This window comes from Corapipo altera, unplaced genomic scaffold (assembly GCF_003945725.1).
Source record: "Corapipo altera isolate COAL_440 unplaced genomic scaffold, ASM394572v1 1b, whole genome shotgun sequence".
Taxonomy (NCBI): domain Eukaryota; kingdom Metazoa; phylum Chordata; class Aves; order Passeriformes; family Pipridae; genus Corapipo; species Corapipo altera.
Genome location: NW_020884881.1, coordinates 9,066,839 through 9,094,358, shown reverse-complemented (window position 1 = coordinate 9,094,358; position 27,520 = coordinate 9,066,839). Strand labels below are relative to the sequence as shown.

Genomic DNA, 27,520 nt, shown 5'->3' with positions numbered 1-27,520 from the left:
ACGTGATTTAATTTTCTTTTTTTCTTTTCAATTGTATTACCCTTGTAGGCCTGTGGGAACAATAATCCAGCGTTCCCTCTAGCGGCCACTAACCACATTTGTCATGGGACAACGAACACGGAACCAGTTCTTGTTTAAATTGTGCTTTTTTTTTTTCTTGTTTTCTCGCACAGCTGTGTTAGCGTGCCTGAAAGGCAGAACTGTTGCAGATAGCAAATTACAGCAAAAGCTCTGAGACAGGATTTAGGACACATACTCATTATTGGAATGATATTGAAAACAGGATAAGAAAGAAATGCTTTTCTTGAAACAATCCAAACAGCTGCAAAATGTTGAAATTCTCCATCAGTTTCTAAAATATTGACTGTTTTTGAATTGTACATTTGCTTTGTATCACGTCATGCTTAGTAATTACTGTATTTTGTGACGAGGACGTGGCCTCGGGAGGAGCTTTGTCTCTAAGATCTCCCAGTCACCGGATAAGTGGGCAAATCTCGTAGTATCTGTAGTTTCATTTCTCTGTCAAAAGTAATGTTTAACCAAACCACGTTGTTGTTTTGGCAGTAAATGTATGGGAATGTACGGGAGACGCTACTAGACTTATAAACCTGCATGAATTTAATTTATTTTTCTTCCCCCTCACCAACTTTTATTTTGGGCCGGTGTTTTTTTCAATGGAAGGGACGTGAGGGCCGAGGCCGGGGCAGGGCCGACTGTGCTGACTCACTGCCTGACCTTTAGTAACTTCCCTCCCAACCCCGCACCGGGGCGGTGCCCGGGGCGCTGCGCGGTCTGTTTCGGTGCAGCGCTGACAGGCGGGGGTGTCCCGGGGGGCCGCGGGGATCCCACAGAGCCCCCTCTCTGCGGGCAGGGGTCGCGGTGCGGTCCGGGCCGGGTACACGTGTCCCTGCACCGCTTGTTTACCACCGCCGGGCGCCGCGCGGGGCACCCTGGGGGCTGTGGTCTCTCCGCCGCCCCGCGGGCAAGGAAGGGCGGCGGCGAGCACTACAGCTCCCAGAGTGCCCCTCGGCGCGTCAGCGGGGGCACCGGCCAATCGGAACGCCGTGTGCGGGTGATTGATGTGCAGCGCGGTGCAATCCGCTGCGCGGGAGAGTCAAAACATGCCCGCCCTCCGGGTGCGTTCCTGACAGGCAGACTGGGCGGCCAATAGGAAGCGGCTACGGCTTGAGCAACGTCGTCTCTGGCCACTCAACGGCCGAGCAGCGCTGGGCGTGGGCGGGACCCGCAGCGGGGCCGGGGCGGGGGGGCAGCCGAGGGGAGCTCGGTAATGGCGACGGGTTCGGTAAGTGCTACAAAGTTTGCAGCTGCCGCTTTTGGGGGCTGCGAGGCGCCCGCGGGGGGCAGGCCGCTTCCGCGAGGTTGGAGGGGAGCGGCGGCGGCCGCGGGCCGAGCCGAGGAAGCCGCGAGGGCAGGCTTTTGGCGGCGAAGGGAGCCCCGGACATTGTTTACTGGGCGCCTTCCATGACCGGCCCGGCGGAGCTGCCACCGTCCCGCGCCGCTGGGATGAAACCTGTGCGGTACGCCGGCCCCCCTGCGGGCCCTCCAGACCCGAAAACAAGTGGAGCAGGGCGGGTGTCCCCCACTTGTTTTCCCTAAGGGAGCGGCTGCCCGCCGCGATCTGTCAGAGCGAGGGCCCTGTGCCCGACGCGGGGGCAGCCGCTGTGGGGGCCGGGGGCGGGGTGCGGGGGGCCCGGGCGGCCCCGCGGGGGGAGCGGTGGCCGGGGCGGGGGGGCCCCCCCGGGCCCCTGTTACGCAGTACGAATGAATGGGGCCGAGCGCGCATGCGCCGTGTGGCCGCGGGTGTAAACAAGGTCACGTGATGGGTGGGGGGGCGGCCCGGGGGCGGTGGGAGCCGTGGGGGCTCCCGGGGGTGCTTCGGGGGAGCCGTGAGGGCTTCCCGGGCGTCCCCAGAGCCCTCCGGGCCCAGATCGGGCTGTGAACGTCGCCCTCAGGGCCGCGGGGGGTGTCTGTGCCACGGGGGGAGCGCGGCCCGCCCTGCGTCACGCGAACGGGCGGCCCGGGCTTGGAAAACATGGTGAATCACGCTCTGTCTGCGCTGCCCTCCCTGGCACGGCCGGGAATGGGGAGCGGGGATCCCTGATCAAAGCAGCTGCGCCAGGAAAAGTCCCTGGTATAGATCCAGTCTTGCCAGTATGCTGTGTTTTGCTTGGAGAAGCTGTTCAAATTAAACTCCATCCAGCGCGTTGCTCAGGCGTAGATGTTGCCTGAGACTTCGGCGGTGGGTTGGGGGAAGGAGGGCAAATACCAGGAGGAAAAAAAACAAGGGACGCACTTCCACCCAGGCATTCCTGCGCAGTGCGGTTTGGGTGGATGCTGCCCAGTTCCTGCTGAACCCCTTCTCAGCCACAGCCTTTATTTACTCTTGTCACACGTTTATTTTTGTCCCTCAGAAATAGACATGGTTCAGTTAATAATGTCTTTGTTAATACTGGTGTTTGTTTTAGCATGACAAGTTATTTTAAAGCACAAAGCAATAAATAATTTCGCTTAGCCTCTAAAGACGACAGTAGTAATTACAGTCCTGTGAAGCATGTTTCCAAAAAACATCTAACACAACAAGTTTTGAACATGAAGTTGAATTTTAAAAAATCTTTACAGACGAATTAATGACCATTCTGTTTCATGTTCTAAACCATTGAAAGGCTAAGGACAAGAGAAACATGTGATGTCCGAAACAGGCTTTAATCAAGTAGAATAAAAACATTAAAAAGTAAAGTTGGGCACTTTCTTTGTTTTTCTTTGTGAGTTTTTTATGGTTTCTTTGTAATTCATTTGTTAGAGGATTTTTTGGCTTTTGTACATGGGTGGCTTTGGTTTAGAGAAATTCTTTTGACTTGGAGGAACACTTCATTTCTCAAGCAAGTATCTTGTCAGATTAGCATGTTGTGTCTGTACCTTATTGCTGACCTTCAGTGTGTTGGGATAGCAGGGCAGGTACTTTCAAATCTTGGCACCTGGCAGGAAGAAAGGAGAAGGTAGCGTTACAAAAATAAGTAAGCTTGTTCATTTTGGCAGGAAAATGGGAAAAGAAGAGAAGAAAAAATAGAGCAAAAACCAAAGCAGAAGGGGGGAAAGGAAGGACGTACACAAGCCAGAAAAACAAGGAGTGGCTTTTCAGAGTTGATTAGTTGGAGATAATCTTCAAGGTCCTGACCTGTTCTACTGAGGTCTGAGCTTTCTGCAGAAATGGTTGAGCTTTCTGCTCTCATGGTGTTCTGTACTTCTGTTGTCCCACATGGGTGATAGAGGAATAATTTGCATTGAAGATGTTTCTTGGAGGTGAAGTTAATGTCACTGACCAGCCACAGAAATGAAAACAAATTCAAATCAAATAAACTTTCTGCTCCACCTCCTTAAAATCAGAATAAACTGACCTAGCTTTGTAGTAGTGCCATTTGAATAGAATCAAACATTCTTTTATGTGTGGCTTGCAAGTTTCTCTAAGTTTTGCATGTATTTGAAAGATCAAGAGATGAGAAGGTTAGAAATTTTCCAGTCAAAACTCTCCTGGACACAATCCCATGCAACCTGCTGTAGGTGAACGGGCTTTAGCAGTGAGAGGGTTGGACTAGGTGATCTCCAGAGGTCCCTTCCAACCCCAGTCATTTTGTGATGTGAAAATATTAGGCTGTTTTTAGCTGTTGTTTGTATTTCTTTAATGTACCTTACTTAGTGGTCGTGAACATGGAGGTAGACTTCTCAGATTTTTTTTCTTACTGAGCTGTGTTTCCTGCTCCTTTATGAGGGTCTTGTGATTACTTTTTCAATGACACTTCATTAAAGTACAAGGTAATCATGTTATAGTAGCTTTAATTCATCATCATCTGAAAAAAACCAGTAGATAATGAAATTACTAAAGATTGGATAATCTTGTTTGCCAGCTTTTAGAGGCAGTGGTTGTGTAGAATAAGCACGCAGTGCTCTGCTGAAGATAATTTAAAATAATGCTTTTGAGATAAATGTACCAGTACTGAGATTTAGGGAAATGAAACTGCAGTGAAATCTACTAGTAAAGACTTCTTTTTCTTTCCCTTTGCAATGCTGTTCAGGATGTTTGCAGTCTACTGTGCTTGAGACTGCACCTGGAGGCAAGGGGTGTGGAGGGCACTGGAAAAGGCTTCTGTGGAGACGCCACAGTGGTGAAATGGTGCCTAGGGAGAATTTGGGGCTGGTGCTAAATGGCACAGGAGACCTGATGTCACAAGGTTAAGGGCAACATTTTTGCTTTGATCTTTATTTGCAAGGCCTGTTTCCAGCTTTCTCAAGTCCCTGGGTGCAGCCACATGGGTCTGACAGAGTGAGACACTTCTTTGTCTATGGTAGAAGAGGAGCAAGTGAGGGGCAGGCCAGTTCTGTGAGGCATGCACTGGATGGGATGCCTCCAAGGGAGCTGGCCAAGTGTCATTTATGAATTGTTTTGGGCTTGAAGGGACCTTAAAGATCGTCTGGTTTCAAGCACCCTGCTGTAAGCAGGGACACCTTGTGAGAATGGTCTCTGAAAGGCAGTGGATTTGTTGGGCAGTGGGCACAGGCTGTGGCAAGTAAAGTTCAAATGTGTGTAAGGAACAGCTTCTTTACAGTAAGTAGTCACTGGAACAGGTTCCCAGGAAGTGTCAGGGAATCTCCATCCTTCAAGATACTAAGAAACTCAAGTAGCCAGGGCCCCAAGCAGCCTCCCAACTTCAGAGTTAGCTCTGCTTTCTGCAGGGATTGTACAAGATCATCTGTAGACTTCCCCAGATTATGCTGTGATACTCAACACACTGTGGAGTTCTGGTAATGAAGTACCATATCAGATGCAACTTAAACCAGTTCCCATGCATACAAGTTTTTAACCTCTGTCTCTTTAAAGTCAGATGCTTTGGAGCATCCTAACATGGTGTGGGAAGTGAAGACAAATCAAATGCCTAATGCAGTTCAGAAACTCCTTCTGGTAGTGGACAAGAGAACTTCAGGAATGAACGAGTCACTGGAGTTGCTGAAGTGTAATGAAAACCTGCCCTCTTCTCCTGGATATGCCTCCTGTGATGAGCACATGGAACTTGGTAAATAACATGACTTTTTCAAGAGAAGCTGAATTCTGAAGTTCATTGCAGATTTCCTGTACTGAAATTACTGGAAGCTGATGCTGATTTTTAACTTAAGTAGGACGGGGAATGTGACAGTGAATTGTGACATATGAAGGTCTTACTTTGAAGTCACTTTTCCCTTTAACCCATTTCCAGTTCTTACACGCTGGCCTTTTGACTCAAATGTTTTCTTGAACTCAGAGCCACAAATTTCTGCTACTAATCCCCAGAGAAACAATTTTTTGGCACAAGAATAACAAACATGATGCTCAAGAGCTCCTCCTAAAGAGAAATTATGCTGGTTTAGATCTGCTGCAAATAAAGATTCTGGGCTGGAAGAACATTTAACTTCAGTTCTTATGTACTGGAGAAAAATAGCATGTGCATTAGAAAGTATTGATATAATCAGTGAAATATTAACACATTTAATTGAACTCATGGAGTGATTAAGAATAATGAAACTTAGTTACATGGCAGTGCATAACACAGGGTTCTGTTAACATGCTGGGCTCTATTCTGCTATTCTGTATGGGATGTGAAAGGTGTAGGTTACTGACAGGAATTTACCCCTACCAGGCTGTATACTCAGCTTTCATGATTTCTGACTTAATTCCAGTTCCCTGGTGGAACGTGGAAAACTTTTATCTTGAATAGCCTTTGATATTGATAATTTTTAGTGTTACACCTGCTAGGACAGATTAATTTAGTTGCCTTTTGTTGAAATTTTTAATATTTCAGTTAAGCGTGTAACTATGCTACCTTTTGCATAGTTCTGCAGTACAGTTCTGTGTAAACTGGTACCAGAACTACATTTTTATATAGTTAACTTATTTTTTTCTTAAATTTCTTGTGTGATTGTACATTAGACTAGAGGTGTTGCTATTTCTGTGGCCATTTTGTCAGGATTAGGAATAGGATTTGTAAAATGTTGGTAGTTGTGATAAAAAAAATAAAACTATTGTGGTTCTTTTTAATTTAAATTTGCAATATTTGATGTCAACTAGAATTGGGTATAATTATGGTAACCTGTGCTTTTGTTTGTAGATGATCTTCCTGAATTACAGGCTGTGCAGACAGATTCTACCCCACCTGCACTTTTTCAGCTTGGTGCTGATGTTTCACATCAGGAATGTTCAAGGCCTTCATGGAGCCAACATACCTCAAACAGCAATCCAGAAAATGCTTATTCTTGTGAGAATGGGGTGAACTGGTTGACAGAATTAGCAAATATAGCCACAAGTCCTCAGAGTCCTTTGATGCAGTGCGCTTTTTATAACAGGTACTGACATTCTTTTCAGTTTTGAACCGTGAGGATTTGTAATACTGTGTCTCCAGAAACATTTCCTTCACTCTTTATACCTTCTGAATTTGAACTGGAGCTCTATTCTTTGATCTGTTTAGTATCTTTATTGTTCTGTGAAAGTATGCACAGGACTCATCTCTGAGTCTGGTGCAAAAGCTGCTTCGTTTCCAACCATGAATGAGGTGGGCTGATGTAACACATTGATATAACGACATTGCCTAGTCAGAGCAGGCCCAGAAATTATGGATGTTTACTTCATGTGAAGCAGCAGATGAAAAATTAAAAAGAATTTGTTGTGTTAAATTTTTAATGCTTTCTAGTGCACTGACTTCAAAATTTTTTTTAACAGAGCTAATTGGAAATCTAATGCAAAGTATATTTTAGTGATAACTGTTTCAGGTCTGTGATCTGTAAATTCCATGAGGCTGTGAGCAGCAGTGCGGAATCTTGAAAATTTGTGGGCTTCACTTCTCATTTTACATGTTAGTCTTAGGTTTATATTTAGAAAATTAAATGCAGTGCTGTTAATAGTAATGCAGTTGAGATTTAATTATTAGGGCAGAGCAGATGTCTTTGTTTACTCTTAAGAATGAGGTATTCACTTCAATATATTTGTAAAAACTTCAACATTGTGACAGTGAGATGCTGTTGTGGAAGTAATACTGTCATTTGGGTGCTGTATAGAAGCTATGCAGGAGTTATGCTAAATATTCTTTTTGCCTGAGCTTGCACCTTTTAATCATCCCATTTGAATACTACTGTGTGGGAGGTTTATTTGGTGTTCAGCTCACTCAAACAGAAATATTTGCAATAAAAGCATTTTGGAGTAACGGCAGCGAAGTCTCAAGTTGTCTTAATCTGAGCTATTTTAAAATACTTGTTTTTATTGTAGATCATCTCCTGTTCACATAATAGCTACAAGCAAAAGTTTACATTCCTATGCACGTCCTCCACCAGTATCTTCAAACAACGATCCTAACTTCTCCAAGAATGATGTGGATGAAACACCAGTCAGACACGAAAGGGTGAGTTGTTCTGAAACATTTTAAAATGAAGATGTATGAGTAATGAGTTAAGTTCTTTGAAAAGGGAAACTGATTTAAAAAACATAATCTGTTTAGTACCAATACCGTTTCTATTTAAGATGGATTTTCTGTTTCTTTTTACCACACAGGGTAGGCTTGTAGTGCTGCTTTATAGAGTTCACATTTTTTCTGAAGAGATCCCATTCTAAGAATGCTTTGCTACTACTGTAGTTCCCTCTATAGCAAGCTGTAAAAAACTCTATTAACTCATTTGCAACCTGAAAAGGAAATATGGATCTCTCTCCTTTTAGACGCACAAATACTGTTGGTCCCATGTCTCCCTTTCCTGAGTATTAATTTGTGTCTGAAACTTGTCTGTTAACGACACTGAATTTTTCCAAGTGATTTATCTGGAACCAGCTTGAACCTGCAGCTTTCCAGTAATTGGACCATAGAGTAACATGTGCTTTGAGTGAGTCTGTGGATGACCAAAGAGTGATAGCTTGTAAAAGGCTTACACCTAAGCATAAGATAATCCATAGGTGTTTAAAAATGAATCTCAGAGAATGAAACCCAAAAATTTCAATGAAACCCAAAAATTTCAAGACGCATCTCAGAAAAGGAGATGAAAACGCTCCATTTGTATTTACTGTATTCCTTGAATCTCTGTGTTACATTCCTATTGGTATTTGAGGCAAAATGATGCCACAGGTGCAAATGAGTGACTGTGTCTTAAGATATATAAGACCAGCCCTAAAATCTTAAATCTTCTGTAGTAAAATATCAACACCATTTTGCTTTTTTTAATAGGCGAATAGTGAATCAGAATCTGGCATTTTCTGCATGTCATCACTTTCAGATGATGATGATTTAGGATGGTGCCATTCCTGGCCTTCAACTGTTTGGCATTGTTTTCTAAAAGGTAAAATAACATGTACCATCAAATAAGTATTTGTTTTGTCTTGTCTTTTTTTTTTTTTTTTTTTTTTTTTTGGTAAAAAAGACTTTTTTACCTAACACTATTTTTTTTTCCCTTGAAAAAATCTGTTAGGCTCTCGTTTGTGCTTTCATAAAGGACGCAATAAAGAATGGCAGGATGTTGAAGAGTTTGCAAGATCTGAAAGCTGTGGAAAAGAGGAAGATCTCCCAGTGAGCCCTTACAAGGTAACCATTAGTTCTAATAAATTTATTTCAATACCTGTAGCAAATATTTAGCGATTCTTATATTATCCCTGTGCCTTTAATTACCATCTCAGGAAGACAGGTTGACATTTTAGATGTCTAGAGCTATTCGAGTATCTTACTATAAAGTACTTGAATTTAATTCATTTAGGTATGTTTTAAATCTTACATCATCTTTACCAGCGAGATAGAAATACTAATTAAAATGTTGGTGTACAGTGTACGATGATGAGTATACACCTGTAGTATACACAGGTATAGGCTTTTTGGGGGGCAAGTTTTTTGAACTGTGTGTGTGTTTACAGGACTATGGTTCCAATGGTCTAAAGTTGATTTCTCATGAAGAAAGTATTTCCTGTGGTGAGTCAGTGCTGAAGCTGACTTTTGATCCCGGCACAGTGGAGGATGGCTTGCTTACCGTCGAATGCAGACTCGACCATCCATTTTATGTTAAAAATAAAGGTATGAAATACTACAAGTACAGTTGGTTTTATATTAAAATATTCTCAGAAAGTGATTACAGATTTTATTGGCATCCCATATTGTTCAAGAAATTGATAGAAAGTTGTGGTGTAGAAACAATTTACTCTCTTTGTAAAGAAATCCTGAATTTGAACAAACAAAACTGTAAAGCCATAAAGGTACAGGAAGACTGCCTATATCTTAAGGGAAGATTTGATCAAATATATAAATGGAGCTCAGGAAAACAGAAAAACCTGGGGGGGCGGGGGAGGAAGAACTGCAAATAAGAGGCTTTTCTCACCTGCTAGACATGGAACTTATGATGGTAAAAGTTTCCAGGTTTTGATTACTTTTTTGCTAGAATGAGGTTTTATTTGAGATAAAAATGAACTGTTTGCAGTAAGAATTCCCTAATTAAGTGTTTCTGATTTTTCTTTTGGGTGAAAGAAAGTACATCAGAACATTTTTATAAAATTATGTACTTTAGAGATATAGGATTGCTCCAATGAAGAACCGGAGAGATTGTCTGGCCGTTTGTCTAATTTAACTCTTTACCACTTCAGGTTGGTCATCTTTTTATCCAAGCTTGACTGTGGTACAGCATGGCATTCCATGCTGTGAAATGCATCTTGGAGATCTGTGTCTACCTCCTGGACACCCTGATGCCATTAACTTTGATGATTCAGGTGTTTTTGATACATTTAAAAGGTAATTTTTGGATAAAGTGGCCTCAGTGGTTCTTGTATTGAATGAGTAGGCACCTTAAGTCTAGAAGAATTTGAAGCATTATATAGAGCAAAGAGAGAATAGTTTTGGTAATATAAGATAAATGATAGGGAAAAATGAATACTCAAGACTAGAAAAGCTGTGTAATTATGTACTCTGCTAAACTGCAAAGTAGTACCTTGAAATGAAATAACTTTTCAGCCTCTTTTTATAATATTTTAAGACAGATTAGATAGAGCAGTAAAAATATATATATTACTTGTATAAATTCTTCAGATAAAGTGAATTATGTTTGAAAAACCTAGTACAATTTTCCCATAGTAATATGTCTGCCAGCTGTTACCTTGTGCTTCCTATGTAGCTATGTATCTTAATTATCTGAGTAGTTTCTTAGTGATAAATGCTTGTGCTATGGCTTTAGAATACAGTACTTTCATAATTACTTCCTATTTTTGTGTATTCTTTTTCTTGGGATTCTTTTGTATTATAGCAAACCTACTTAACTTTAAAGTTTGATTAACTTTGAGGTTTTTCTGAGCTAGAAGTTCAACCAGATAACCTTCAGAGGTCCTGTCCAACGTAAATGATTCTAAGATTCTAACGGAATAGTAAAGATTTTTTTCCATACTATTTTGAGATTTCTAGGTTTAGTAGAATCCATCTTCTCCTATATGTTAGCGCCTTTTCAGCATCTGTTTTTAGTCCAGTTGCTTTTTGGATTTTTTTACAGTAGAAAAAAAGAAATTTAAAATGCTGTTTGCAGTTCAAGCCCTGGGAGCTCTTGTGTGATTTCAGTCTGGCATGGAGAGCAAGTTCAGATTGCTTGGCTTCACTCCTTTGCTGTCTGGGTTTTTTTTTTCTTCTTACTAACTCCTGTTCTGAACTGCATACATAGAGAGCTGTTAGAATCACTATAGCTACATCTCACTGAAGAAATTGGACTTCTGGCTCCTTACTAATCCTGCAGCCCAGCTGAATTCTGCCTGAACACTTCAAATTCCTTGCCTTTCTTTCTGGGCAGAAGGGAGTAAGTGGCTGAGAAGGAAGTGTGCAGCAGCAGCTGTGGTTAACAGGACAGAAGAATTAAAAAACAAAATCCTGTTGCTGTGTTATGGGAAGGAGATGAGGAGTAGGGAAGGAGATTAGGAATAGGAAGAGTGCTGGACTGTTGTAGAACAGGGAGGTCATTTTTCCTTGTCTCGTGATAGCCTGCAAGGTTGTCAGCATTATCACTTCTTCGCTGCTTTGTACTTTCCTAAGGGACGTTAGAAGCAACCCTTAAGGCTCCACTCTTCTTGTGGTTCTGTCCCACAAAAAGAGCTACCTTTGCAGATTGGGGCTGGACTGCCACATGCAGTTATTTCCTTGCTAGTAGTTCTACTTCGTGTTCAGAAAAAAGTTCTTCAAAGCCCTTATTTTGACCTTAAATTATGCAATTATTAGCCACATTGAGCAGTGTGTGAGTGGAGCCTTAGCATATGTATGTTTTGTGTTTATTTTGTGGTGGTAACTTAATGATTTATGATTGAGTAGCACCTTTCCAAGTGTGTTTTATCCATATAGTGTGCTAAAGGCAGCATAGCCTTTGCTTCCTAGGCTGTATCTGCACAGCTGGAGATGGTAACAGTCTGTGGAATTAAACTTCTTCGGTAGTGCTTAGAGGTTAATTGTAGTTGTCGGTCAACTAAAAATTGCAAGAGTTTGGAGTATTTGGAGGTCTAAATTTTATGGAAACAACTCCTCAAAGCTGTTCAAATACCTTGAAATGCCGAGGAATGTCGCGGTTTTGTCACTAGAGGGCAGGCGTTTGTCAGCGCTGCACTAAATGTTGCGACGTCACGGGGCTCTTAGAAGCGGTGTTATCTCAGTGGAAGGTTTGTGTGTCACACAGTGTGTATTTAACTGCCGAGAGAAGTTACTTGCACAGTAATGCATGTAATTTATTTTAATTTAGTGCTTTCATATCTGTCCGTAATATGTGTATGCAAGTGAACTCAATGCTTATTCTTTCCACATCACTTGTCCCTTTCAGTACCTGTCATTCACTGACCAGGCTTGATTTATGGTAAGGACAGAAGCAGAAAGAAAGAAGTGTATTTCAAAAGAGGATGGAATTTGAAGACAGTGTATAGCTAATTGATACACAGCTGGGGAGTTGAAAGTACACAGCAGAACGTGTGAAGTTGCAGTCTGCCATCACATTGAAGAAAATACTAATTTATCTGCCAGACTCTTGTTGTGGTTTTTTGTTTTTCACACTGACATCTGCATCAAGCACAAATCTTTATGTCACACAAAAGAGACCAGGATACTAGAAAAGTAGTACAGTTGAAGAGTGAACAGATATTTTAGGGATTTTACGTGAAAATGACTCGATCACTTCATGATGTCTTTACCTTGTAGTTACGATTTCACACCGATGGACTCCTCTGCAGTGTATGTGCTCAGCAGCATGGCCCGCCAGCGCCGCGCGTCTCTGTCCTGTGGAGGATCAAACAATCAGGATGCTGAGAGATCAGAATGCAGTAATAAAAACTGTGCCTCTCCTGCATCGTCACATCTTTCCTCCAATCCTTTGTACAGCAAAGCTGGCAAAAGCCACAGCTCAGGGACTGCAAGTACTGTGAGTGCCACTTCTCCAAACAAGTGCAAAAGACCAATGAATGCCTTCATGCTTTTTGCCAAAAAATACAGAGTTGAATACACTCAGATGTATCCAGGGAAAGACAACAGGTAATGATATAAACTGTACTTTTGCTATTATGGGTGAGCTAGCAGAATATCTCTCTCCCTCTGTGGCCTAAATTTTGCATTTAAAATACAGTGTGTGTATATTGTTTTAAGAACAAGTTTTGAAAGATGCTAACATGAAGGGTAATTTAGGGGTGGACTGTAAATATTTACAGTATTCAGTGAACTTGATACAAGCCAGTTTTGGCAAACTTAATTTCTGAGAAAGCATTTGGGTTAAGCAACAGATACATGTATACATGTGCATCAGCAGAGTCACAAATACAGAACACTCTTTGTTTTCACTGATGAGTGAGGAAGTGCTCTGCTTGTGTGCTGTAATGGAAAAAAGGGAATTTCTGGTTCTTCTGATTATGTCTTGACATAATACTGGAAATTGTTCATGAAGTTAGAAGCATTTATTTCCAGTCTGTATATCCTTTTGAATAATGGAGTACTGATTGCTAGGATATCTGAAAGATCTTAATCCGGACAGTACATTGCCAAATTTTGCTTGTCCTAAAGGCATTCAGCAGTCTGCTGAAACTTACAGGAAGAGTTGTATGACTGGGGATGGGTCTTTGTTAGTTTGTTCTTTTGTTCTTAATCTATAGGTACATTTGCTTCTAAATGTTTTTTATAAAGATCTCTAGTACATATGTTTTAAGTAATATTTTGTGCTAATTATGCATATGTAAATAGAAACTAAAGCACATGAACATGCACTGATCTTAGATTTTTTAATGTATGTAACGTTATGAAAACTTTGCATTGTGACATTAAAATTCTAGTACTAAATCTGGTAAAAAAATTAAAGTTGACAGTGCTTTGAAAGGGGTTTTAGCTATTTTATAATGTTCTAATAAGGAGGCTGTAACTGCTATTGAAAAATAAAATCCTGCTTTATAAATAGCCCATCCTTAAATCCCAGCCAGTCTTGTGTGTCCCAGTGATGAAGTTCTGTAATATTTATAATAAGTTCAGTGAAGCAGATCTGCTGCCTTCACATTCGTTGCAACTATCAATGAGAAATGGAACTGAATATCAGCTAGGAAAGTTTATGATGGTTATACATTTAATTGAGAATGCTGATTTCAAATGGATGCAGTGACCTGGAGCTGCAGCTGCATGGATGTGAAAATAAGCTGAATATTTCAGTGAGGAAGTTTACCTTGAAGATAAGTGATGACAAAGTTACAAGTGAGCTTCAGAATGCATTCACTGCTCACTGCCCCGTTTGGAAGGCAGTGCATTTGGGTGCAGTTTCGTGGCATCCATAAAACACAGTACAGCACAGTGTTAGGGATAATTGATGTTGCAGAAATTTAGTTACTGTTGCTAAAGTGTTGCTGAGGCATTTACTTGGCTGTTCAGAGACAACTCTTTTTTTAAAAAATGTAAGTTTGTGTCATTTTCAGATTACTGAGTAGATGTTACAATGTAGTAGTTACTTTTATACCTTGGAGTTATGTTTGTTACAGTTACTTTATTTTTCTTACCCCTGTAAGACAGGACAGAACTTGAGGTATTCAGTGTTACACAGTCTGTTCCGAGACAAAGAAGGTCTCAAGCCATGTGAGCAAGACAGAGAGCTGTAAACAAAGCAGGAGTCAAGAGTCACGGGATACTTAAAACTACTGTGGGCTGTAAGACCATCTTTGAGAAACTGGTGTTAGGGCTGCACTTGTTTATTTTCTAGATATTCTCACTGTAACTGTTGATGGACATAGTTGTGCATTCAGAAATCCTTGAATAATTTGAGTAGTGAACCTTCTAAAGATGAGGAAAATAATATTTTTGATTTGAAATACAAAGATTTCATAGTGCATTTTGATTTGCTTTTTCAGCAAACCTCCTCTCTCTGGGTCACCATGTTCTTTCCTGGGGGTGTGAGTGACCCAGTACAAACTGATGACCCAAAGCAGACAGGTTTCTGTTGATTTGCCTCTGGACACTGTCAAAACATGAAAAATCTGCTAATTAAACTGGGGTTTGTTTGCCTCTGATGACAGACCAAAGATACTGGTTCTCAGTTAGGATATAAAACCAGAAATTCCATCGCCAAAGAGACAGGCTGTGCAAATGGGTTTGATGTTGGTGGGGTCTGGTGGCAGCTTGAGGAGTTTGCTCTGAGTAGTCATCAGAGCATGTGACAGCACAGGCTGAAGGGCAGCCCCACTGCAGGTCAGGCTGTGCTCCCTGAGTGCTCTGGGAAAGTCTGAATGGTACCAAAAGGTCTTGCAGGATTCAAAATCCATTTTCTTGGTGTGGTGCAGAAAAGCCTTCAGAATTGCTGTATGTGCCATGTTATGGAAATGGTCGATGACAGTCCACAGTCAGTTAGAAAGTCTATGAATAGCTTTGCTGCCAGCAAGGAACTTGTTAATAGTAGAAAGCAAAGGACTTAATTGTGTCCACCTTTTTGTTAAAGCCCATCATAGAACTCTCATCACTGTAATCTGAAGCCAAAGTGTTCAAACTACTCATTAGCTTGTAATTGTCATTGATAAAAGAGCTGTTGTTTAGAGATTTTTGTTCAGCTGAAAGATGGAGTTAAAGCTTTAATGGGATATTGATCCAACATTTGGGAGTGCAGTTAAGCAATATGGCATGATAATACAGGGAAATGTTCTCAAAAGACCTAGAGTTTAGAGAGAGTAGGAAAGGAATTAATTTAGCTTCTGGAAATGGTGATAGATGTGTTAGAACAAATGGTTCCCTTTGCATTGGAATGGGAACTTACCATTGTGTTCTGCCCAGCATGGATTAAAGGTGGAGGAAGCTACACATATTGATTAAATAGACATGGGGGCTTGCTGTTAATCAAATATTTGTTTGGCTGAGGTCATATTCAGTTCATTGCCCTAATTATTAGAGAACATATTTTCAGCAAATCTGTCATATTATGTTTAGTATGAAAGTAGAGCAAAACAAATGTGAGTTACCATTTGGTGGTGTTTTTTTAAACATCCCTATTTTGCTGGTTTATGCCAGTTGCTGCATACTCAAATGTACACCCTTTGAAATGTTAGAATGTGCATTGACCCATGCTCAGCTAACACACAAGTCTCAGCTGTTTAGCTATTAAAAGAGCGATGAGAATATAACCAGAAACATGATTGTTAAAAATGTTAAGATACACTGGATTTTTTCCTTCTGTGTTATTCCCCCATTTAACTTCTGTCTTCTTTAAAGTTCTCAGATAAAAAAAGAAAAAAATCAGGGTATTTCTTAGCACCATCCTGACCACACTGTAAACATTTATCTTGCAGAGCCATAAGTGTGATACTCGGGGACAGGTGGAAGAAGATGAAAAATGAGGAAAGACGGATGTACACACTAGAAGCCAAGGCCTTGGCAGAAGAGCAGAAACGTTTAAATCCTGACTGTTGGAAAAGAAAACGAACGAATTCTGTATGTTTGTGAAGCATTCTTTTTCACTATGTACTTGTTTGTGTTCATACAGGTAGCTGCAGTGGGGTTTGTGCAGTATAAGTTGCGTTCTTGGTAGCCCAGACCTTCTTCAGGAGAGTGTTTCTCTCTGAATATTTTATATGAGAGTTTTGTGAATCCTGTTGGACTGAGAAGTTAGTGTGCTTGTGGAATGTGGAGGAAGGGTACATGACCTTTTGTTTGAAGTAACTGAGTTTATAAGGTTGTACCTAAATTTTCCTTGTCCTTAGGGGCTTCAGGCCAAGAGAACAGGATCTGTAGAACCTCAGTGTTACATGAGGAAATGCCTTTTTAAATTATTTAATTCAGCGAACTGAACTGTTTGCAGCTTGGTTACCTTACTAATGACTGGTGGACTCCAGGCTGTGACAGAGAAGTCTTGATGTCTGGTTTTGGCCTTTTTGTTTTCTTCTGAATAACTGATCAGTGAAAAGTACTTGTGGCTTTCATAACAAGTGTTTGCTAGTGTTAAGGTTAGATCTCCTTCCCCTTTGCTTGGTAACTGCTAACCTGGTTTTCTCTTCTCTTTTCTCAGGGCTCACAACAGCATTAAGCCAGAATTTTTCTGTTAACTCTGTCTTTGCAAAATGGCTGTTGTTCAATGGCAAGAAGATGCAAAAGATCAAGGTCTTAGTATTTTTTGTGACTCTGTGTGACCATAAAATACTGGCACCATCAAGTCGGAAATGATCTGAGTGCAGATTTGCTTTTTACAATAGAACATTAAGTAAGCTAAAACTATCAGCATTTTAAACCAAATTGCCTTATTTTTCTTCCAAACTTCATATATGTATCAGGTAATATAGGCTTGAAAATGGATATCCTGTGGTGCTAAAGTACTTTAGAAAGAGGCGAAGGAGATGTGTATAAATGTTTATTTTTAAAAGAAAATGTACAAAAAGGGGAATTTTAAAATATGTAACAGCTGTTTATATACATTGATTCTTATTGCTGATTAATATGTATTGCACAACCATATTATTAATTGCAATTCTGGGGCCTGGGGTTTTCTGAAATGGCAAAGTGTATTATCAGTCTCCAGCTTCCCAGCCTGCCCCGCTGCCAGCAAGTTACCAGAACGTGTGGGAATGGAGAGCATGGTGTGATGTAGCAAAGGAGCTGCTGCTTGGGATGCCACTTATAAAACCTGTATCCACAAGGGAGATATTTTTGCATCAGCTGGCACTAGTGAGAGCTGTCATTTCATGGTGGAAACAATGGCCTGGGAGAGGATGAAACGAAAAAATAACGTTATCTCAAGAAAAATGGTGCTGTTGATACCATCACCATCATAGTTATAACTCTGTGTTTTGTCTTTGCCACATATTCTACAATATTTTATTTTGCCATAAGACATTTTAAGGTGGGGGCAAACTTTGCACTTAACTATACGTGCAACACTTGCACTTTACTTTTTTTTCTCCTCCAACTGTCTAAAATTAGAGCAGCTGCATTAGGATTACAATTTGCTTCTGCTGTGAACTTTTACAATCATGGCTTTTCCTGTACTAAACAGCTGTGCGTTGTTTTTTTTTTTTAAGAATCACAACTGTAAATTTCAGTTTATGACACGTCTACATGATGTTGCCCCTAAGATTTTTGCACACTATATTCTTGTATATTATTTCAAATAAATTCATTAAAATTTGGTGTTGTGTATTTTATAAAATGAAGAAGACCAATCACTAATTCAGCCCTGCAGCAGTGAGCATGTTCTGCCTGGAAGTCTTTACATGAACCCATCCAAAGTATATTTTTATGCTTTACCATTAGGAAGATGTTGAAGAATTTCAAATACTGATTTCAGGATTCAGTAGTCAATGTTCTTTATTACAGTTTAAGCAAAAAGAGAGTTGAAATAAATATAAATTATTTCTAAGCAAGTAGCAGTGCAATAGAGAATCATTTAGGTTATAAATATTTTTCCTTCTGTTAAAATTAGTGATTTTTAGATGGAAACTGATGATTCTAGCATTTCAGAAGTTCGGTTTTCTGAATAAGGCTAAAATGTATCCAACTGTTTAAAACCATACTTGTAGGAAAAGAGCTGCTTCCTTATTTGAGATATTCAGCAATTATAGTGTAATATTTGAGTTCTAATTTTACACTTTTCTAAATTCAAAAGGAATGCTTAAGAATGTTTCAATTAGATGCAGACTTACAGCACATAAAAGTTGTACAATTTCCTTATAATATTTTTGTATAAGTTCCTGTAATGTGAAAGTAAAGCAAGAAGACAAGTTTCAGAGATGAAGTAGGTAAACATGTTTCATTGTAAAGCTTCTGTATTTGGGAATAATTTACATGAACTGTAAATACATTTGTGGCACCAAAGACCCCCGACTGTGAACGTGTCCATTCCATATGTCGAGAGCATTATCCAAGTGTGCTCACTGAAGGGTTGACATGGCTTTCTGCAGCAGCTGAACCATTATGGGGTAGACTGGTGCAAATTCCTTCCCCTCTCTTGTTCTGACTGATTGAACATAAGCTTCCAGTGCACCACTGAAAAAAAAAAAAAGAAGAGTAGCTAAAGCAATTAAGTTCAGTAAATTCAGGATCTGCAACTGACATTAATTGCCTTCTTCCCTCCTGCAGAATTTTCATCAGATGGTCCTTACTTGTTTCTGTGGAAGGAAGTGAGCAAGAAAGGCCTCGCAAAGCTCTATATTATTGTTTCATGATCTTTTTCTCCTTTCTTGCATGTTTTGAGGAGCAAACAAGTTAACATTTAAATAAGCAGCAGCACGTTGCAGATGGCTTGAAATGACAGCTCTGACGCACAGACTCGGGCACAGTGGCAACCTTTAGAAAGGGAGAGAATAGTCCCCAGCTGCTGCAGACGCCGAGAGTGCAACTTGGAGCATGAAAACTGGGGCACTGGTGAACAACTGTGGTGCCCTCAGGTGGTTTCCTGGCACAGCCTTTTGAACTGCCGCGGTCCTCGGGGAAACGCTGTGCTAACCACAGACAGCGTGCGTGCGAGGTGCAGCTTGGATGTGGCTTTCTTAGACCTTGTCACAGGGTGTCACCCATAGGGTCCTCTTGTGAACTGCACAAATAAAACACTGCAAACCTAAAAGGGGCAACTGTGATGACGTCTGTACATAACCTGCTTTACAACATAGGGCCACCTTTTAGCACACGTTCTAGTACACAGTATTGCTGAATGACAGCATATTTGTAAAACAAAGACTTTGCTGATCTGTTCAGATTCCAGCTTATTGTCTCATTAAGCAGGCAAAGTTAGTCTTGCCACATGTAAATATGGCTTCTAATTTAATTTTCCTCTCCTTTTCTGCTTCTCCTATTTCTTCGTGTAACACATAAAATAATCTTGACGTTTTCTTCTAAAACTCTTTTTACATTTGTGCTATTTACAGCAAAATTGTAACATTAGGAAAACACATGCACAAACCACAGACCACACTTCAAGTTGAGACTTAAGACAGCTCCTGGTACTTGGCTGTTCCTGTTCTGGTTGGTGACAGCAGCAGTGCTAATACAAAGCGTCATCACAGCCCTTCCCAGGCACCATCCCACAGGGCAGCAGGTCCTGCTGCTAACGTGAGCGACAGAGCTGTAAACGTCACTGGGTCACTGAGTGGGGGGGCAGTCCTGGGTTTTGTTACATGCATTCCTTCATGGATGTGCAGGACACACCAGCACAGCTGCTCTGCCAGGGAGAGGGCCCCACTGGCTTTTGTAACACGACAGGAACATTCCCAGTCCCACTGTGGGAAGGTTGTCATGCACATCTGGTGAAGGGAGCGGGGGGCACAGGGGTTAAGGGAGATGGTAACACAGAGCAACTGCAGTGTTGTGCCTATAAATACACATAAACTGCTGGAAGATGGTGGGCTGTTGAGGCAGAGCAGGATTTATGTTTGCTGCTACTCCCAAAAGATGAGCTTTTGGTGAAACACTGCATTCCCACCCAAAGAGTTCATGGACTGAAGGCAGCACTGCTCACCCATACGTGCCTGCTGGCAGCTGGAGGCAATAGGCACTAAATGGGCATTTAATTAGACAAGGCTTAAGGAAAGCAGAAGCACTTAAGAGTGAGTTTCAGCCTATGTTTCACACATACAGAGGCTCCTCCTGGAATAATATGTTAAGAGAGGAGCAGCCAAGATCCCTGTGTGGTGCTGCAGCTCTGGGTAGGGTCAGATGAGCGCACCAAACCTGGCAGAGCAGAAGAGATGGAAGGAGGATGCAAGGGTCACAATACACTTGGCTGCCTGTGAGTAAAGCTATTGCTGAATCAGCAAGGGCTTGACCCTTCCTCAATGACTCAAACCCATCGGTGTCAGAGCACTGCTGGGAATTTCCAACGAAGTTCAGTTATTAACAAGTGGAAAACGCTCCTGAGGCCAAGAGCCTGTGCTCAGTTTGCTGGAGAGAGGAGTTTGAGCTTTGGGTTCCGAGAAGCCAGTGACAGCAATGACAGCCTGGCCCCTTGAGCTGGTCGTGGGGCTGCACCTGCTCCTGCCAGCACTTCCCATTCCCATCAAATCGAGGCGCTGATCCATCAGCCTCACTGCCAGAGCACAACAGGTGGAGTTGGGTGTCCCCTCGTGCATTCCCTGCTAATAGAGTTTGACAGGGAGAGAGTGAAGCAACCGTGCAACCAAAGAACCTGAGGCAGCTTTCCTTCTGAGCACAGGATGGAAATGAAACAAGCATAGGCCCGAGGAGCTGCCCACCACCCACCACAGCTCCTGACATCCCCAGGCAGCAGCTGGACTTCAGAGTCACTCTTTGCTGAAGCCCAGGGCATATTGTCTGAGGCTGAAGGGATGCAAAAGGAGGATGGACTGGATTACTGGAAAGTTGAGAGGCTTCAGAAGAATAAAGTGACTGAGCACCAAAACAGTTCCTAGTGTTGGTCCTTTAGTGCACTTGAGAGCTCTACAGTTTTGATAACTTACTAGTGAGCTACTGCTGAGTGGTCCACACTGTGACCACACAGTGTGAGGAGTCAGTGAATTTTTTGCACATCAGCAAACAGCAAGAGAGAAGCAATCTCTTGTTGCAGCCAGAAAGGCAGGGAAAGAATATTTATTTTATCTAGCCAAAATAAAGCTGACTTCTTGCAACTGGTCAGCGCCCTGCAAACCTTCAGCCTGCTCCTTCCCAATGGTCCCTGGGGAGCAGCACAGGGTCTACAGGGAAAGAAGCAATAACTAAAAAACTGCTTGCTGCATCCAGAAAGTGCTTTGGGTGCAGTTCATCTCACTCTCAGCAAAGGCCATCAGCATGATGAATGGCAGAGAGATTATGCACATCCACAGGTACATTTTAAATCCCAAGATTTAAAAAGAAGAAGTAGACTCAGGGAATGAAACATCAGGAAAGTGTGCTTTTTACATGAACTGGCCTCTTGTGGCAATTAGATGTGATGAGCAAACTGAGCAGCAGGTGGGAGATGGAGGCAAAGAAGGCACACAGATGCCATCATGATGAGGAGAGATGCTTCAGAAGAGTCAGAGGTGTTTCACATTTCCACTCAGGTCAGTAATCAAGTACTCTGGTCAGCAGTTATCAGTAAATATGTCAGATGTTAGTTGCTACAAAGAATAGTCCTTTGTATTAAAAAAACAGTTGAGAAAGTCCTGCGACAGTTTTCTTACTGTAACTGGGATTCATCTTGCTAAATCCTTCCCCTTCCAGTGTCCCTGTCTTTTCCTTTCTATATACTCCTCAAAGTTTGTTGGGCCCAAATCGTTTTTTGAAGTCATCAAAAGCTGAAAATAGAAAAACCATATTGACCTGCTTAACTTAGAAAGCTCTGACACCTCTTGGTGAAGTTGTGGGTTGGCATCATTATCCAGATGGTAACACTGCTATCCCTCTCTGACTTATCTCCTTGCTTTGAAAAAGCCCTTGAAAAAGATTACAGAGATAACCAGAGAGATGAAAGGGAAAAGCTTTACCCTAAAAGCAGCACCCAAAACCACTCAATGTCAGCCCTTTGATAATCCTTAGCCAGACTGTTATTCCCATCAGATCAAACAAGATGGAATGAGATTTAGGCTATGCTAAGTGCCAAACACCAGTATTAGAGTCCCACTGTCACACCTTCCAGCAGCTTTTATGTCTTTTTCCTTCTCTCCTGCCCCAAAAGAATCTGATTTAACTGGCAAAACCAAGTTCATCAGTGGCAGCCACTGTCCTCTTGCAACTTAAAAATCAGCTCAAAGGAATTGTTTGGTGATCTCAGAACTGCCCAGATCCTTCTCCAAGAGCTGACAGAAGTTGTCTTTGTCAGCTCCCTTCTGCTACACTTGCTCTTTTACTGTGGCTTTGCTTGCATTGTTTCAAAGAGTCAAACTTCACCAGTATTACCCACCCAGGAGCATTTTAACTAATTCTCTTACCCACTCAAAAAAACAACCAGTAATTACTACTCCATCAATATTATAAGGTGAGTTCCCAGGCATTTTTCTAAAACAGACCTTGTACATCTTTACACTAAACAATGAAAATAAATGTTTTCTGAACACACTAACTGCATTCACTATTTTCCTGTGTCCCACACTTGCATGTCCAATAAAAGTATTTAAACACTCTGAAGCTGAATGTTAAAAAGCCATTCATTATCAGTAACTCTACCTGAAGCACTAGAAGAACAGTGTTTTCAGTGAAATGAACTGGCCTAGAGTACTCCCTGCTCCCCATGGGAAGGCTGAGAACCTGCTCCCATATGGGCAGGAAAGCAGCTGAGGGGCCTCACACTGAGTGGGAGGATGAAAAGCTGCTGCAGCTGCTGAAGGCTGGGAGTGCAGAGGCAGTGCAGTCACCTGAAGCTCCACACCCTTCCTGGTGACAAGGGAACCACGATCAAGCTCAGGAAACTCTTCTGCATTGCTGGCCGTGGTAATGACACCATGGTGGAAGGCCAGGAAGTCTTTCCACTCTGTTAGGAACAACAACCCTGGTAACAAAAGGTCCAGGTAATAAAATTGCACAAATCACGAATCCAGGGAGAAAGGATGTTCGGAGTCCAGAGAATAATGATGAGGTTGCTCCGGAGTGAGAAGGAGGAATGGGCTGGGAGAGGTATCTTTAGGCAGCAATGGTCAGTAGAGTATATATGATTCCAGAAGTTCATCTGGGATGAGAGTTTTGTTTCTCTGAAGACAGTTACGAAGTTTTAAGGGGGGGATTTTGGGACTGCAACACAGAGGAATATGGACAGTGCAGGAAGTTGCTAATGGCAAAGCAAGACTGGCTGGCTGAGCTGGGCAACTTGGAACAATACACATCACTGGAGCTGCTGAAATGCCTACCTGACTGTCCCTCATTTGGGGAGAGAAATGAGTTTAAAGGCTTTGTTAACGCTTGAATTGCAGAATTTATGATGAAATTTTTGTAAACTTTACCAGTCCTAGCTCAAACAAGCTTTTGTACATGCTGGCAGTAAAGAATTCAATTCAGATGCACCAGTTTAGCATTAAAATCTTGTCTTTAAAAAGGTAGGCTCACTCCTGTAGAGGACACTGTAAAAACACCAGTGCCTGAGTAGTTCTGGAAAAATAAACAGCACCATGGGTGAAAGCAGTATCATCAGGTCTTCAGCACAGAAGAGATCACAGCTGTTGTCATATAAAAAGATGTAATTCATAGTTCTATTATCGATGTTTAAGATGGAAGAAACCCTGTTTATGTAATATACAAAACATACTCTTGAAGGGATTAGACTAAATAATGCCCTAAATTCAGCATCTTCCAGTCTAATAAAGAACATAAAACCTGTTCAGCAATCTGTTTCTATTTTAAAAGACAAGCTATGGTATACATTACAAATATTGTTTGTAAAAGAGAGCCATGGAAAGAGGGTTGGTGGGATGTTCTGCATATATTAATGCTTCATTAAAAATGCCATAAGAAGTAAGGAAAAAAAACCCCTAAGTTTAAGGTGCCCTCCCACATAAGGAAAAGGATTTTAAAGCACTTATTAAATTACTTCACTTGCATGAGCAAAACCATGAGCTTTCTTGGAAATCAGGACAAGCTGATTATATAAGACCCAGATAGTTCTTCTTTAAAATGTTATTTCAACCCATGAAGATTTATATCTACAGTTAAAAGGAAAAAAAAAGTACGATTTGGGTTGTGGTTCTTAAGGGATCTTAATGCATATCATTTAGAATTACTCTAATTAATTAATTTTATATGGGATCCTGAATACTAGTGCTCCCCTCCTGGGCTCTGCCTCAGTCAAATGAAGCCTGATTTACACTGGAAGCTTTGGAGGAGGCAGGGATCACCTTCCTGCTCAGCAGTGGGGTAGTACCCTGTGCACTCCCATCCTGAACCATCAGCAGAGCAGCTGAAGGACACCACACCGGGGCCAGACTTTTCTTTAGCACTTTGTTAAAAGTCTGTTTGCTCTGCAAACTTCAGGGCAAAGCAGAAAATGGGAAATACGCTGTGCAAGAGCACATCTGTCTGGCACCAGGTCTATTTAATCCAGTGCTATAAAAATTACCATAAAAACGGACAGTAAAATCTCCAACAGCATCACCTGCAGGACAACAGACTGGCAGAGGACATCTCCAGGTTACTCCAGAGTGCATAATAAAGAGATCAAAGGACCGTGCACTGACAGACAAGCCTCGGTGCAGCTGAGGCTTTTAATGAATGGCCTGGCGCTGGCCCGGGGAGCGCTCGGAGGCGCCGGCAGGCTCTGGCCACCCCGCCTGGCTGCTCCTGCTTGGTGTGAGCAGAGCACTGACCCAGCGTGGCTCTGCTGCTCGTGGCAAAGCTGTCGGGCTGCTGTGCCTCCCGAGACTGAACCAAGTACACAGATGGGGCTTTTGTGGTGGCCCACGAGCTGGCATTTGTCCCTGCCCCTGGCTGGTTAGCGGTCAGAGCCAATCTCCAGATCAGGACATCAGCTCATTATGAAAATGAACCCTTCACTGGGCCTGCCTTTCAACTCTGCTCCAGCAAGGGTGAGCTTCAGTAAGGGGACTTAACCCACACTATAATGGTAAAGGTAAGAAAGTGGCTCTTGAATGGATAAACTATTTAGGGTGGTTCAAATCCTGCCATGTCTAATAGGGTTTCTTTTATGGAAGAAAGATTGAGTTTTCAAGCTTAATTTAAAAAGAAGAAAACGCCCCGGCCACTTAAAGGAGTGCTCCTTTCAACACAATCCCTACTCAGGGAGGATGCCTGCAGCAGGGTCATCTCACCTAACTTTAAACGTCTACAGGGCAGCTGGCTGCCTGAGAGTGCTCCTGTGTCCCAGCCCTCACTCCCTTCACTGAACAGAAAAAATGGAGCTTTCAGGACACAATGCAACTGACCTATTTTAGGTACCTGCTTCAGGATAAGATGAATCATCCCCAGCAGCGCCTGTTTCTCTCTTGACCATAAAGGGAGTCTAGCAAATACACCTCTGGCCAGGTAAATCCCACCATTCATGCTGGATACAAGCAGAAAGAAATGCACAAAAATGCTCAGAATGGTACTAATACCATTCACACCATGTTGCCAGTGAAGCATTTAAGACCTACAGAGCGGAAGCAGCACTCCAATTAGCTTTAATGTGAAGCTGTAAGGATCCTGGTAACACAAGTAAATTAATATCTAAGCAGCAGGTCCCTAGAGTAATTGCACAGTTGTTACAAAGGGAAGTTGCAGAAAATTACCATTTGCAAGGTTGCAGCAAACGTGAGATAATATCTTGATGTAGTCCAGTGCAGGGATCTGAAGGCTCCAAACATCCAAAGTTCAATTAGCACAGCTGAACTACCACAGGCAGAAAAAGCTTGAAGAGGGTGACTAATAAAAGAGCAAGACTCCTGTAGTTCAACTTAGGTTCATATGAGACACATGAAGAGCAGGCTCTGAAGTCTCCCAATAGAATATTACAGAAAATATGAATGAGAGATGGTCGTACCAGTGACTGACACTTGCTTGCCTGTCTTACATATGGATAACTGGCCTGTTTAGAAATGTCTTACAGGCGTGAGAGGAGATGGTGAAAAGGAGAGTGCACACAGCGGTACCTACAGAGATGACTGGTCTCTGCAAAAGAGAACCATTCCCTTCCCTCATTGCATCTCAGTGCTGGCCAGCCCCAGATCCTTGCTCCCAGACTGTAGTGCTACACGAGCTGCCAACTAAAACACCTGAGGGATGAGTCTGCTGGACAAACCCAGTGCACTTAACTCAAGTGGCTCAGCAAAGCTGCAGGAGTGGTGCCTGCAATTGCTGAGCTGTGGGTGGATGGAGCAGCAGTCAAGCACAGGCAGTGACAAACAGACTAGCTGTAGCATAGCAAGAGCAGGGAAGAGCCACTGGAGTGCCAACAAAGGCCTTTGGGAAGGGCTGCCCTCTCCATGCCCTGGGACAACGGATGTGCAAGCAGTGTCTGAGCACTCCACAGTGTGCAAAGGAACCACAGCCTCACTGCAAAATGCTCAGGTGATAGATAACCTTGCCAAGTGATAACCTTGTAGCAGTACATTATTGACATTACAAAGTTAAAATATTTTAATAGTGCTATCTCATGCAAAATGAATAAAGGATTCAATGAAAGGATTGAAAGGAAAAACTCAAGTATTCCAGCTTCGCTATTTGCTCTAATGTCTCTGCCTAAAACCACTCTCCCAAGGTTTGTTCCTTAATACCTCCATGGTCAGAGAAATTTATCAATGTCTGAACGTGACCACCAGCAAGCCCATTAACTGAATCAGTCTGGATGAAATTTAATTGCAAGTAAAGACAAAAATCTGTGGCAATTTAAGAATGGCATTTTCGAATTTGTGAAAAAGGACTGAAGAGAACAAAATCCCACCAGTTCTCAAATGATTCGCATTTTTGGCTTTCTCCAATATATCTGAAATTCAACATTTCCAGTTTTGTCAGTACTATCAGGATGGAAATTATAATCAAAATATTCATAACTAATTACATATACAGCTCTATCAGCCCTGTACCTATTACCCATGCCCTTGTAATTCAAGGTGTCATGGCTGGAGATTCAAGAAAACCTAGTTTTGTAAACAAACGAGATTAACAACATGTATGGTTTTCAAAAAAATACACGTATGAAGAGACACCGTTTGTATTTTAATATTTCAGAAATAAATCTACTAACATCTACTGGTGATCAACTAGTATTTCCTTAACTGGCCCAATCACTACATGGGATTGTATGGTGCTATCATCTTCAGGAACTGTAAATATTTATAGCAGACTCCTCTTGGCTGCTTCAGAAGTGTGGACAGATAACGGTTGACTTTCTCAGGCACAACCATTGCTGGCTGGAACTTAAAAGTCAGCTTCTATCACTTCAGCAAAAGCTGGCAACATCCACGCACATAAGTTCAAGGACAGAGTTGGCTCCCAGGCCAGATGGAGCCTGCTGCAGCTATGTGTGACAGCTTTCCCATCCTACTGGAGTAGGTGACACTGAGGTCACTGAGAAGATGGCTGGAAAATTTAGGGCATTAGGAGCCAAATGATCACCTGAGCCTTGAATCCTAAGGATCCCCAGGCTGGCTCTGTCA

General features: G+C 42.0%; 2 protein-coding genes across 3 annotated transcripts in view; one reads left to right on the top strand and one right to left on the bottom strand.

Annotated features, from left to right (window-relative positions):
* Nucleotides 1-1,213: 1,213 nt before the first annotated feature.
* HBP1 (HMG-box transcription factor 1) lies at nt 1,214-17,640 on the top strand. Of its 2 annotated transcripts, none has more exons than XM_027639843.1 (11): nt 1,214-1,303; nt 4,895-5,087; nt 6,156-6,390; nt 7,307-7,439; nt 8,250-8,361; nt 8,491-8,603; nt 8,927-9,083; nt 9,647-9,791; nt 12,213-12,542; nt 15,812-15,953; nt 16,528-17,640. In XM_027639843.1, exons 1-11 carry the CDS (start codon nt 1,289-1,291, stop codon nt 16,543-16,545), a joined length of 1,593 nt encoding a protein of 530 aa, XP_027495644.1. In that variant the 5' UTR covers nt 1,214-1,288; the 3' UTR covers nt 16,546-17,640. The 2 variants fall into 2 exon arrangements, with proteins under 2 accessions (XP_027495644.1, XP_027495645.1); XM_027639844.1 differs by having other exon boundaries at nt 1,254-1,303; nt 4,899-5,087.
* COG5 (component of oligomeric golgi complex 5) overlaps nt 16,856-27,520 on the bottom strand; it is a 180,216-nt gene continuing 169,551 nt past the window's right edge. Inside the window, exon 22 of the mRNA XM_027639840.1 lies at nt 16,856-18,497. Coding sequence (XP_027495641.1) covers nt 18,383-18,497 — 115 coding nt within the window. The 3' untranslated portion in view covers nt 16,856-18,382. The remainder of the gene's footprint in view (nt 18,498-27,520) is intronic.

Coding starts and splice junctions, on each gene's coding strand:
- HBP1 (XM_027639843.1), top strand. Junction 7,440..8,249: donor CACCAGTCAGACACGAAAGG/GTGAGTTGTTCT, acceptor TTTTTTTAATAG/GCGAATAGTGAATCAGAATC. Junction 12,543..15,811: donor TATCCAGGGAAAGACAACAG/GTAATGATATAA, acceptor TTTATCTTGCAG/AGCCATAAGTGTGATACTCG.